The sequence below is a fragment of the Moschus berezovskii genome, chromosome 21 (genome assembly GCF_049115385.1).
Source record: "Moschus berezovskii isolate FMDL1 chromosome 21, NW_MosBer_1.0, whole genome shotgun sequence".
NCBI lineage: Eukaryota > Metazoa > Chordata > Mammalia > Artiodactyla > Moschidae > Moschus > Moschus berezovskii.
This window is the reverse complement of record NC_142480.1, coordinates 27,873,851-27,888,135: the sequence shown is the minus strand read 5'-3', so window position 1 is coordinate 27,888,135 and position 14,285 is coordinate 27,873,851. Positions and strand designations below refer to the sequence as shown.

The 14,285-nt window shown below is 37.9% G+C and overlaps 1 protein-coding gene across 2 annotated transcripts in view; it reads left to right on the top strand.

The window, feature by feature from the left end:
- The window catches only part of NUBPL (NUBP iron-sulfur cluster assembly factor, mitochondrial), a 258,493-nt gene that overhangs the window by 184,051 nt on the left and 60,157 nt on the right, over positions 1 to 14,285 (top strand). For both annotated transcript variants that reach the window (XR_016035623.1, XM_055418221.2), the window contains exon 8: positions 3,577 to 3,662. Coding sequence is in view for 1 of the 2 variants with exons in the window: in XM_055418221.2 (XP_055274196.1) it covers positions 3,577 to 3,662 (86 nt within the window). In the remaining variant the exon portion in view is untranslated. The remainder of the gene's footprint in view (positions 1 to 3,576; positions 3,663 to 14,285) is intronic.

Sequence of the window (14,285 nt, the reverse complement as noted above, 5' to 3'; positions counted from 1 at the left end):
CAAACCATCACAAAACTGAAGTGACATCATCAGTGATGGTATAGAGGGGAACAATCTAGGCTAGTTCGTATTGGTTCATGTTCCAGGGTCTGTGAGAAAAATTGAAATTTATTAAGGAGAAAGTCAAGAATTGTAGAGAGAAACTGTAATATCAGATTTAGAGATCATATTTTTAATTAAGAGATTAGTAGCAAAAACCAACATAATTCCTTTAAAATTTAAAAATGTGCATTGTGATGCACAGATTGGTTAATGATTAATCTTACTGGAGACTTTGTTTCTCTTTTGTTTACTTTATTTCTTTATAATTTGTAGAGGTCACTTTAGGGTGTCTGGAATAGTACATGTGCGATGCACTAAAATTTGGTACAGCAAAAGAGGTGTAGTGATTTCTGTATGGGGCAGTTATGTTTTGTATTGTTTATCAAGGGCTAGAAATTTTTTTCTCAAAATTGCATCCTGGAGACTGATCGCATTGCAATTATTCAATAGTTAAGAACATATATTTAAGGGGAAAAAAATCTTACACCAAAAACTCTTACGAATGTAGCTGGTAGTTCCAGTGGAATGTTTGCATGTTTTTTGAGCATTTTATGGAACATGGAAGATGATCGTTGTCTGTCCTTGTCAGAAATTTATTATGATGTATGAGTGGTACTGTTTAAATTAAAACAAACTCAGGCATCATGGATGCTTATTTGTGATACTGTGTTAGTGTTAAGTAAAAGAAAACCAAGACACTTTAATCCCTCTTTCTAGGGTCTTATAGCTATCACTAAGCATTTTTGTAATTTTTGTTAGTTTTTAAAAAGTGAAACAGCTCTTTAAATAAGACCAGTGGAAATAGGTTCATTTTATAGAGAAGTTAATTGAGATGTATTGAGATTTAGTGAGCTATTCAAGATTATATAATACATTAGCATAGTCAACAAAACCAGAATTCAGAGCTTTTGACTCCTGGTTCAAGGAGTTACAAAGAGTTCTTAGAGCTGTAGTATAGGATAATTCGAAAACATAGGACAATTATTTAAGTCCCTGATCCTTTGTTAAGTGCCTGTTTTGTGTATAGCATTGTTATTTTGTTTGATTAAAAATTGAGAAAAATAACCATCCATGAAACTGTATTGTGTAGTAGTAATACAGTGGATGTAGTGTGTTTCAAACAAAAAATGTTTATATTATCTTAAAGCTAAAGGTACTTTTTAGGGCTAATAGAAAACCCCTCTGTACTGATTTATCTTTATGAGAGAATTTGGAGGAAATAGCCAAGGGGCGGGGGGCATTTTTTACAGGCGAAGAGAATGGCTCTGAGATTAAGGGACTGTAATTCTTAGAGGAGGTGGTATTTCACATTTGCTTAAATAGGATTACTGACGCAGTCAGATTGAACTGAAAACTACAGTTAAGAGGGAGTACAAAACTGGGTGATCAGAGAGTTGGCTGAGACCTTGAAGACTATCTTCCCTTGCGTTAATTTTACAGCTAAGGAAACTGAGTCCTGGAGTGATTTTGAGTTATTTGCCCAAGGTTAGTCAAACAGGTAGATGGGGGCAGAACTGGAATTAATTTTCCTCCAAATGCCTGGATATGATAACAGAACTGGGAAGGTGGCAAAATTATGGAAATACACTGGATGTGCAGAGTTGAGTATATTTTTGCACAACAGTTATTTCCATCAGTCTTTAAAAGAGGAAAAAGAGAAATGTTGGTTTGTTTTGGGTTTCTTGGGAAGAATAAATCAAAATACAACAATGTAGTTATCCATGGAACAGTTCAAAAAGTAGGATGAGCTGCCTGATGGCAAATATGAAAATGACCTTGCCAACAACTTCTAGGACATTTTTACTAATAATAGTAATAAAGATAATAAAAATATAACCAACGGGAATAGCTACCATTTATTGAATGTTTACCTATGGCATCATGTCGAGTATTTTATGTACATTACTTCATTAAAGTATTGCATCCTGTGACCTAAGAATTACTATGCCATTTTGTAAATTAGAAACTAAATCTCAAAGAGATTAAGTTATATTCCCCTTGTCACACTGGTAGTCAGCTATGGAATAAAAATTTGAATTCTCATTCTGTTTGAATTCCAAGCCTGTGTTTCTGAAGCTTGACTAATGAATAAACCCTTCTTCTAAAGGAAAATAATCTGCTCATGCCCCAAATAGACTTATTTTTATTAGTAGGCTACTTAGCTAAGCATAAACACAAATTCCTTAAGTTTATAGCTCTTATATAATTTTTAAAAACTATAAAACTTACAAATTGAATTCAATCAAATGTATAAGATCAATAAAATTCAAATTAACGACATTAATTTAATATGAAAGATACCGTTTTTGCTGAAATGAAAATACCACTTGCAAGATGAATTTGTAGCTAACTGCGGCTGCCCAGTTACTCCAAGTTTAGTGTGCCAGTACTGCCACATGCTTTGTGAGAACTTGATTCTGCTGCTACTTTTCTCTATTTTGTCTTCTTCAAATTGTCCCTTCAGACTCTGTAGTACTCTGTAATAGTATCATTTGCCCTTCACTTGATGCCATCGGTTATTTATTGTTAATCCTACTTCTGTTCTCATTGGCTATGCCAAAGTACAAAACTGCCAGTTTGGTGGTTTGGAATGCTGAAATGTCATGGCAGTAAATATGTAATTATAAGATTGTGGTCATCAGGTGATCTAAAAGATGTTTATTTTTTCATCTAGAAAAAATCTCTATCATCTAGAAGAAACCCCCAAATTTAAGAAATTCATAGTGTCTACAAATCATAACGAGGTGTCTGGTGTTTCTGCTCACAGAAAAAAATTGCACTGCACTTTCCCTCAAAACTCAAAACCATCTGGTTACTGTGGGGTGATAGTGGAGACCCAGGGAAGCCTCCATCTCCATCTGCGTTCAGACTACCACTGTTTGCATCTAGGTTTCTGCCACAACCCCTAGTTTTATCCCTGCCAAACTCTTCTCTACAGTATAAAGCACAGCAGCGAGTTTTCTGTAGCGCAGATTCAGAGCTCAGCTGGGGTGCCACTTCTTTTTGGAAACTTTCCCCTGTTGATTCTTGTTATCACTTGTTTCCTCACCCCATCCTTGATCACCTTCACCATCCTCTTCTCTAGACTGAACTGGTTATTTTTCCTTTGTTGTCCGTCTGTAACTCCGTAACAGCCTAGGTCTACCTGTATTATAGTCCTTAGCAGCACATGGTGTCGAAGCCTTAATTTGGGGGTTTCCCCAAGGAGGCTGTTAGGTTCCTGAAAGCAAAGCATGCCTTGTGCATCTTCTAGGTAGCACACTGTGTGTGAAAGGGAAGAAGATCCTGATGATACAGCTGTGAACATGAATCACAGGGCAGTTTTAATTTTAGGAGTGAGGAGTCAAAAACTGGCAAGAACAGAATAGACATTTCCTTATCTTTCCTGTTCATGTATGTGGAATTTATATTACCTGAGCAGTTAATATAATAGACTCTTTTAGTGTGTAGTCAACATAATTTTGGAAGTCATCTTTCCATACGGAATTAAATAATAGCATCGTTTTGCTACGGTTTCTGTTTTTACTTGGTTAGGTGCTGTCATTGTCTCCACGCCTCAGGACATTGCATTGATGGATGCACACAAGGGAGCTGAGATGTTTCGAAAAGTCCACGTGCCGGTGAGTATTTACACGTTCACTGTTGGAAAAATAAGAAATGCTTCTAACTGAAAAAGCAGATCATTGAGAAATACAATCCAAAATGTAATTTAGTTCTGGGTGGAAATCTGTATGAGCACCCTAATTCATTTTTTGTTGTTGTTTAGTTGCTAAGTCATGTCTAACTCTTTGGCGACCCCATGGGTTGTAGCCGCCAGGCTCCTCTGTCCATACGCTTTCCCAGGCAATAATACTGGAGTGAGTTGCCATTTCCTTCTCCAGGGGATTTTCCTGACTCAAGGATTGAACCCACATCTCCTGCATTGGCAGACAGATTCTTTACCACTGAGTCACCAGGGTAGCCATACTTCATTTTAATTGTTACTTTAAAAACACACATATAGGTGGAAGCAGGAATGCACATTATTTTAATCAAAGAAAATTCTGAAATATCCTTCAGGTATGAGTTTTCTTTTTTTGGTATGAGTTTTCTGAACAATTATTCCCTCTCTCAACTATTTGTAGCTGTCACTGACTAAAAAAAATAATAATAATGAGAATTTTGGGAAATTATTTAGGCAGATGACTTTTTTCCTTCTGTCTTCTACAGTTTAACTCATTTATAGCTCACCATCTTCTTGAAAGTAAGAATTTTGCTATACAAAGTGACAAAAAATAAAAATATTATAAAAAGGAGAGAAAGGACAATTAAAATCAGATGGATTCAGAGTGAAGTCTGTAAACAACGTGCATGCTATTAAGGGACTTAGATGTGTGCTAGAAGTATGCCATGTATTTTCAGGCAGTCACAGGGAAAGAAACATAGGACCGTTATAAGACTGTCCATTTCTGTGAGGTTAAATAAAAGAGCTTGAAGCACTATTTATAATAGCCAGGACATGGAAACAACCTAAATGTCCACTGACAGATGAATGGATAAAGAAGATGAACTATTTATTACTCAGCCATCAGAAAAGAATGCAATAGTGCCATTTGCAGTAACGTGGATGGACCTAGAGATTCTCATACTAAACAAAGTAACTCAGAAAGAGAAAGATAAATACCATACGATATTAGTCATATGTGGAATCTAAAGTGCTATACAGATCAATTTATCTATAAAACAAAAACAGACTCACAGACATAAAGAACAGCCTGTGATTGCCAAGGGGATGGGGGAATAAGGAAGGAAAGGAACAGGAGTTTGGGATTAGTGGATAACATATATATATGTATATATACACACACACACACACACACACATACTGAGTCACTTTGTTGTGCAGAAGAAATTAACACAACACTGTAAGTCAACTATACTTGAGTAAATTTTTTAAAAAAGAGCTTGATGCTCAAAAGAAGCAGAACTGAGAGGAGAGGGATTACTCTTTTCTAGATCCTCAAGAATATTAGTAAAAGAAACCCTGTAAGTAATGAACACATTTTCGTCACCTTTGCAACCATAAATAGAGGGTTCTTCATCCTAGTGTGCCTCATCAAAAGCAAGTGGATTTGTGCCAAAGGGTGGTTTAGAACAAGTGTTTCAGTATGAAACCAAAATGATACTCTGTGGCTCCTAATGGCTTTGTTTAATTCTTGGTTAGATTTTAGAACTTATAAAGCGGAACTTTTCTTTTTGTTTTCCTTTATGGTTTATTGCAGGGTATTTAATATAGTTCCCTGTGCTGCACAGTAGGACCTTGTAGTTTATCCATTCTATATATAATAGTTTGCATCTGCTAATCCCAAACTCGCAATCCAACCCCCTGACCCCAGCAACCACAAGTCTCTTCTGTTTGTGAATCTGTTTCTTTTTCACGGGTAAGTTTATTTGTGTCATATTTTAGATTCCACATATAAGTGACATTATATGGCATTCGTCTCTCTTTCTGACTTACTTTGCTTAGTGTGATAATCTCTAAGTCAATGCATGTAGCTACAGATGGCATTATTTCGTTCTTTTTGATGGCTGGGTAATATTCCATTGTATATGTATGTACACACACCACATCTTTATCCTTTCATCTATTGGTGGACTGGACATTTAGGTTGTTTCCATGCCTTCAGTTCAGTTCAGTCGCTCAGTCGTGTCTGACTCTCCACGACCCCATGAATCACAGCACGCCAGGCCTCCGTGTCCATCACCAACTCCCGGAGTACACTCAAACTCATGTCCACAGAGTCGGTGATGCCATCCAGCCATCTCATTCTCCGTCGTCCCCTTCACCTCCCGCCCCCAACCTTTCCCAGCATCAGAGTCTTTTCCAGTGAGTCAACTCATCGCATGAGGTGGCCAAAGTATTGCAGTTTCAGCTTTAGCATCAGTCCCTCAAATGAACACCCAGGATTGATCTCCTTTAGAATGGACTGGTTGGATCTCCTTGCAGCATAAGGGACTCTCAAGAGTCTTCTCCAACAAAAAGCATCGATTCTTCGGCGATCAGCTTTCTTCACAGTCCAACTCTCACATCCATACATGACCACGGGAAAAACCATAGCCTTGACTAGACGGACCTTTGTTGGCAAAGTAATGTCTCTGCTTTTTAATATACTATCAAGGTTGGTCATAACTTTCCTTCCAAGGAGCAAGCGTCTTTTAATTTCATGGCTGCAATCAGCATCTGCAGAGATTTTGGAGCCCAAAAAAATAAAGTCTGACACTGTTTCCACTGTTTTTCCATCTATTTCCCATGAAGTGATGGGACCCGATGCCATGATCTTTGTTTTCTGAATGTTGAGCTTCAAGCCAACCTTTTCACTCTCCTCTTTCACTTTCATCAAGAGGCTTTTGAGTTCCTCTTCACTTTCTGCCATAAGGGTAGTATCATCTGCATATCTGAGGTTATTGATATTTCTCCCGGCAATCTTGATTCCAGCTTGTGCTTCTTCCAGCCCAGCGTTCCTCATGATGTACTCTGCATATAAGTTAAATAAGCAAGGTGACAATATACAACCTTGACGTACTCCTTTTCCTATTTGGAACCAGTCTGTTGTTCCATGTCCAGTTCTAACAGTTGCTTCCTGACCTGCATACAGGTTTCTCAAGAGGCAGGTCAGGTGGTCTGGGATTCCCATCTCTTTCAGAATGTTCCACAGTTTATTGTGATCAACACAGTCAAAGGCTTTGGCATAGTCAATGAAGCAGGAATAGATGCTCTTCTGGAACTCTCTTGCTTTCTCCATGATCCAGCGGATGTTGGCAATTTGATCTCTGGTGCCTCTGCCTTTTCTAAAACCTGCTTGAACATCTGGGAGTTCACGGTTTACATATTGCTGAAGCCTGGCTTGGAGAATTTTGAGCATGACTTTACTAGCATGTGAGATGAGTGCAATTGTGCGGTAGTTTTAGCATTCTTTGGCATTGCCTTTCTTTGGGATTGGAATGAAGACTGACCTCTTCCAGTCCTGTGGCCACTGCTGAGTTTTCCAAATCTGCTGGCATATTGAGTGCAGCACTTTCACAGCATCATCTTTCAAGACTTGAAATCGCTCAACTGGAATTCCATCACCTCCACTAGCTTTGTTCGTAGTGATGCTTTCTAAGGCCCACTTGACTTCACATTCCAAGATCTCTGGCTCTAGGTCAGTGATCACGTTATCGTGACTATCTTGGTCGTGAAGATCTTTTTTGTGCAGTTCTTCTGTGTATTCCTGCCACCTCTTCTTAATATCTTCTGCTTCTGTTAGGTCCATACCGTTTCTGTCCTTTATCGAGCCCATCTTTGCATGAAATGTTCCCTTGGAATCTCTAATTTTCTTGAAGAGATCTCTTGTTTTTCCTATTCTGTTGTTTTTCTCTATTTCTTTGCATTGATCACTGAGGAAGTCTTTCTTATCTCTCCTTGCTATTCTTTGGAACTCTGCATTCAGATGCTTATATCTTTCCTTTTCTCCTTTTGCTTTTCGCCTCTCTTCTTTTCACAGCTATTTGTAAGGCCTCCTCAGACAGCCATTTCGCTCTTTTGCATTTCTTTTCCATGGGGATGGTCTTGGTCCCTGTCTCCTGTACAATGTCACGAACCTCCATCCAGAGTTCATCAGCCTTAGCTATTGTAAATAATGCTTCTGTGAACATGGGGGTGCATGTATCTTTTTGGTTTAGTTTTGTCTGGATATATGGCCAGGAGTAGGATTGCTGGATTATACAGTAGCTCTATTTTTTGGTTTCTGAAGAATCTTCTTACTGTTCTCCATAGTGACTGCACCAATTTACATTTGCGGGAGAGTTCCCTTTTCTCCATGTTCTCGCCAGCTGTTTCCTGTTTGTAGATTTTTTAGTAATGGCCTTTCTCTTTGCAGTTTTGATTTGCGTTTCTCTGATAATTAGTGATTTGAGTATAATTTGTATGTGTTCTTTGGAGAAATGTCTATTTAGGTGTTCTGCCCGTTTTTTGATTGGGCTGTTTTGCTCTTTTGTTATTGAGTTGTAAGAGCTGTTTGTGTATTTTGGAAGTTAAACCCTTATCAGTTGCATCATATGCAGATATTTTCTCCCAGTCCATAGGTTGTCTTTTCATTTTGTTATAGTTTCCTTTCCTGTGCAAAAGCTTATAAATTTGAAGTTTAGCTTGGACAAATTTTAAAGCAATAGTAACCAAATACCTGCTTCAGATAGAAAACTGTCTCAATAAAGCACTTAGTTGAACAATTTTATTTCCTATTATGCCTTCCAAGATAAACTAGATGCAAGTAATGCCTACTCAGATAACTAATAAGAATACTTATATGAGATTTTAAAGTATAAATCAGCAAAATGTTAGATAGTTATCCACCCTAAATTATGAGAACAAGTAATTCATAATCCATCTTTCTGGTAGGAATTAGATAACTGAGCCAATGATCTGTTACTGCCACTTCAAGGTCAGGATAATAACCATTCTATCAGCATATAGGTGAATGCTTAACTTCTAGTTCTGTAAGATGAGTGCAGAGGCAAGTGTCCAGCTTACTCAAAAGGAGCATGAAATCCTTGCGAGAAAAGTTTTTAAAAAAGAGAGGAAGCCAGAATTTTGTTAGGTGGGTGTCACTAAAGGACAAAAGTTGAGCTGTCAACCAGAAAGTATTGTGAGGAAGTACTGGGCAGCATAAGGCTTGTGGGACCAGGGCAGAATTAGTTATGGAAAAAAGGAGCTGTTCCTGAAGTGAAAGTGAATGTTGGAATATAAATTTGCAGAGTCAGAGCAGTTCTGGGTCATGACAAGGAACAGGATACGGTTGGTCATGGGCGTGTGGGACTGAAGAGGAGTGGAAATGAAAGTCATTGGAAATGCATAATTCCTCCATTATTTTTTTGACATTGTCTGTTGTCTTTATTATAGCCCTCATTCTTCATCCATTTTAATTATTTGCCTTCTAAACTGCAAAAAATTTTAAAAAGCCGTAGAATGTTGTAGTCAGCTCTTAACCTGCAAAACAAGACAGGTGCTCAGTAATCTTTGCAAGTAAATGAGTGAGAACTTCCCAGCAGAGAGCTCTGTAAGCAGTTGGAGGACAGCCATGGTATAGCTACCTTGTGAAGGGAATCCTGGCTTTGAGCAAGATGTGGATTTGATGACCTCTGAGATCCTTCTGGCACTTAAGAGCCTTGAAGTCTGAGTAATGGTAAAGCATTTGAAATTAGAAAGTGTTCCATAAATGCAAAGGAGAAATGTTATGCTTTGTTTGTACCACTTTATTTCATTTTTTTCCTGGTTTTTAGTCTTGTTCTCTTTTTTTTCCCCTTTTGAAGTGCATTAGTTTCCATGGAAACAGTGATGTCATTGGAATTCATTGGTATGGTCAGAGGTTATTAATGTCTACAAAAACATTTTGAAATTAATTTAAATAATTTCCTAAAACTCAAGGCTCCTTAGGGGAAGGAGAAGAAGAGCTACTAAATTCTCTGTTCTCTGCCCGAAATGATATCAACTTTGCCAAATTCTTGATTATGTCAGTATTTGTAGATAGACAGTTTTAAAAAATAATAATAATTTTTCAACCTTATACATTTTAATGATGACTATGTACTGTGTCATTCTCATCCATTTTTGTTGCCTTTTATAAGGAAAGCCCTTATAAATGTTAAAAAGCAGAAACATTACTTTGCCAATAAAGGTCCGTCTAGACAAGGCTATGATTTTTCCAGTAGTCATGTATGGATGTGAGAATTGGACTGTAAAAAAAGCTGAGCGGAGAAGAATTGATGCTTTTGAACTGTGGTGCTGGAGAAGACTCTTGAGAGTCCCTTGGACTGCAAGGAGATCCAACCAGTCCATCCTAAAGGAAATCAGTCCTGAATGTTCATTGGAAGGACTGATGTTGAAGCTGAAACTTCAATGCTTTGGCCACCTCATGCGAAGAATTGACTCATTGGAAAAGACCCTGATGCTGGGAAAGACTGAAGACAGGAGGAGAAGGGGACAACAGAGAATGAGATGGCTGGATGGCATCACCGACTCTGTGGACATGAGTTTGAGTGTACTCCGGGAGTTGGTGATGGACAGGGAGGCCTGGCGTGCTGTGATTCATGGGGTCGCGGAGAGTCGGACACAACTGAGCGACTGAACTGACTGATAAGGAACACCCAGACAGCTCACTTTAGAGCCTCCCCCTTCTGTTTGATCTGTAAAGTCACAGGGATTTCACTACCCAGCCCTTTCTTCTTAGGTAATCTCCTTTCCAGATGCTGAAAAATGTATTAAAGTATGTCATTGTTTGGTTGCGAAGTCATGTCTGACTCTGTGCGATCCTATGGGCTGTAGTCTGCCAGGCTCCTCTGTCCATGGAATTCTCCAGGAAAGAATACTGGAGTGGGTTGCCATAACCTTCCCCAGGGGATCTTCCCGACCCAGGGATCGAACCCGTGTCTCCTGCATTGGCAGGTGGATTCTTCACCCCCTGAGCCACCAGGAAAGCACATAGTAAAGTATTTTTCCTCTCTTATTCTTTCTATATATAAAGGATCACTTGGTAATTTTAATTCAACAAATACTTATGTTTATTCTACAAATATATATTTACTTACATTGAGTGCCTTCTATAAGCAAAGTACTGTGGTAAGCTCAATTGATTTAAAAAAAAAAGGGGAGAATGAAGCCTTTTTCTTCAAGTACCTTATCATCTTGTAGACTAACTCCATTGTGGTGCAGGCGCTCTGAATTCTGAGGGACATGAGAACTCTTTCTTCTCTGGGCTATCAAGGAGAGTTTTCATAGGAAAGCCATGTTTGGAATTCTTTTTTTTTTCTAATGTTCCTGTATTTTTGTACATGCTGGTCCCTGGCCTGAAAAGCCATTGCCAGTTCATATTCATTTTTCAAATTCCTGCTCAGGCATGACATCCTCTAGGAAGCTTTTCCCAAGCTACCAGAAAAGGTTAATACTTCTTTCTCTGAACTACTTGAACATATATCTAGTTTGTCTCTTATTCCACTACAAGCTTACCTATCAGTCCCAACAGGAGAATCTGAGTTCTTAGAGGGCAAGAAACATATCTTAAATATCCTCAAATGTTCCTTCCTACACTGACATTTATATCAGTCACTGACTGGCATATATATGCTTCCTACACTGACATTTGACCTGGGATATAATGCCATCCACAATCTGCTGTTTCCAGCTCAAGGCCACTCTGATTGGCATTCTCTCTGCTCCACGCAAACTGGTTGTCTTTCACTTCTTTGAGGTTTCCATAGTTTCTCTTCTCATGGTCCTCAGCATGCTGTCTTCGTATCTTAGAACCCTTACCCTCACTTCTCACTTGGTAAATCCTTTTTATCCTTTGGTGCTTAGATTAAATGACTTTTTCTCTGGGAGACTTGCTCTGACCCTGTTAACCAGGTAAGCTCTTTCTAGTGTATGATTCAGTAATGCTCTGCTTCCCCTTTTGTAACTGTTTTCACATTTTGTCAGTATTTTCACATTATAGCGCCATACTGTCAACTCTGTGAGTACAGGGACCACTGACCTCCTACTGTGTCCACAACGTATGAAATTGAAAAGAAAGTGAAAGTTGCTAAGTCAGGTGTCTGACTCTTTGCGACCCCATGGACTGTAGCCTGCCAGGCTCCTCTGTCCATGGAATTCTCCGGGCCAGAGTCCTAGAGTGGGTAGCCTTTCCCTTCTCTAGGGGATCTTCCCAACCCAGGGATCAAACCCAGGTCTCCCACATTACAGAGAGATTTTTTACCAGCTGAGCTACCAGGGGAGCCCCCAGAACCTACAGCTGCTCACTAAATTTACACTGAATGAATGAGTGGAGGAGGATTGTTATTAGTTTATCACGAGACTAGGGAAGGCACAGAATTCAGTCTGAAAAAAATCAGGAAATAACTAGTGTTCAGGGTTATTCAGTTTGTCTATAGTTGAAGTAATACATTTGTATGTGTCTTTGACCGAACCTAGGCTCAGGTTCGGTCAAACCTTAAATACTAGGTTAAAGAATTTGGACATTCTTCTTGAAATGTTTAGAGGCATTCATAATGAATGCTGGATAGGAAACAGACAAAATTAGAATGGAACTTTAAAAGGAATTAATCTCGTGGAGATAAGTAGAATAGCAGCCAGGAGTGTGGAGGCAATAAGAAAGCATTAGCAATGGTCAGAGTCATTCATACTCCAGGTTGTGACCCACCAATGAGTCAGGAAATCAATACAGTGAGAGATGTAACCAAAGTTTTAAAACAGTATCAGGGTAAATTGCTCTTAGGAAGAGAAAGTGTTATTTCATAGGGATATGGTCTCATTCATAAACACATATACATGTGTTTTTATATTAGATCAAGATGTCAAATATTTCTCTTATAAGACAGTTTTAGTAAGTTGCAAAAACACTAGTGCAGGTGATAGGTAGTGAGGGTTTAATTTAGATTAATGGCAATGAAAATGAATAACATAATTGACATTTTGAAAGAAGAACAGACAGGCTTAGCAATTGATTACATAGGGTACGGTGGTTTGGAAAAAAGTCAGAAATCAAAGGGATTTTGAGAGTTATGCTGCCATTCATAAATGTACCCGGAGCTAGTTTTTTACGCTCAGGATTATGGTGAACTAGAAATAAGAGATTAGATTCTCAGTCACAGATCCCTATCCTATTCTCTAAGGATTGTGATTTAAAAGTGTTTGGCAAGGAAGAGATTGGTGTTGGCTTTTTTAGTACTATTCACATCCCATGATATATGTGACTGTCCCTTCTCACTGTACCACATTTTTTAATTTATCTGTATAGTTGTAGCATTTTATACACAGATTTTTTTTAAGTACATGGAGAGCTATATTCTTTAAGTATATCTTTTATGGTTGCAAGTTAAATTACTTTAGAAACTGTATTATAATGTTAAGGCAATAGAGTGCAGCTTATAGAGTCATTTTTACGTAGTAGTTTAGAAGAGTGAACTCAGGAGAGTAAATGCTAGGATTCAAATCCCAGATCTGTCACGTTGTAGCAGTATGACCTGAGCAAGTTACTTAATCTGTGCCTCAGTTTTCTCATTCATAATATAGGAATTATAATAGTATTTCCCTCAAAGGATTGAGGTGAAAAAATGAGGGCTTAGTACAGTGCTTGGTACAGTCTAAACACTTGATGTCAACATAATGTTATATAATTAATGTTGCTTATTATTCATATCATGAAACATAAATTTATAATTCATAGGTGTTTATGTATTGGCCAAGGTATTTTGACTGGTCTCTCTATTTGCTAATAAGAATGTTAAGAAGAAAATTTTTTAAATTTAGATGAATAAGGTTTTTGAGATCTCCTTATTTCTTGAGTATTTTTGTTGGGCCTAAATTGTTCTCTTCATATATTATTAAGTTTCTAAAGTTATTTAGAATCTGAACTTCTGCATTACTTAAACTTTACATTATTTAATGTCACCTAATTGCTGTCACAGATAGACCTCAAAATTTATAATGATGCAAATTAGGTAGAAGTTTATTTCTTGCTTATATAACAATACTAGTATGTGAACAGGTGAGCATGGTGGTTTTTATTCCTCAAAGTCTTTTAAGCTTAAAGACCACTGCCATTTTAAAGTGTGACTTCTAAGGTCACCCTTGAGCCATCCTCATTTGAGCTAGCCAGAAGAGAAGGACAGTACAGACGTATGTCTTGGGAGATTTTTATGGACAAGGCCTAGTTGTGGCACACATACATGTATACTTCTGTGCCCATTCCCTTAACTAATACTCTGTTATGTAGGCCTGGTTGGGGCACACATATGTCTATACTTCTGTGCCCATTCTCTTAACTAAAACTCTATTATGTGACCACAGCCGTATTTCTCAGGGAGCCTGAGAAACATAGGATAGTGGTATGCTAAGTATGAAAGATGAGAATGGGTTTTGGTGAGCAGCTAGCTGTCTGCTGCAGTTGACCGGGCGACAAATATATTAAAGCTTAGTGCTGGGTACTGAACTTTTGTTTTTCCTTTTAATTAATTTTGAAAATTCTATTAATATAACTATTACAGCCTTGCAAATAGTTAATTATTTTATAAGAGTGAGATTGGAATTTTGCTTTTCCTGTGGTTTATTTTTTTCTACTGGCTAAAACACCAACAAAAAATTAAGAATCCTACTGTGGTATGGAACTTTTTGTTATTTATTTGTAAGGGTTAGTGATTATATTGTCTCCTAAGAAAAATTAGATGATCTTAGA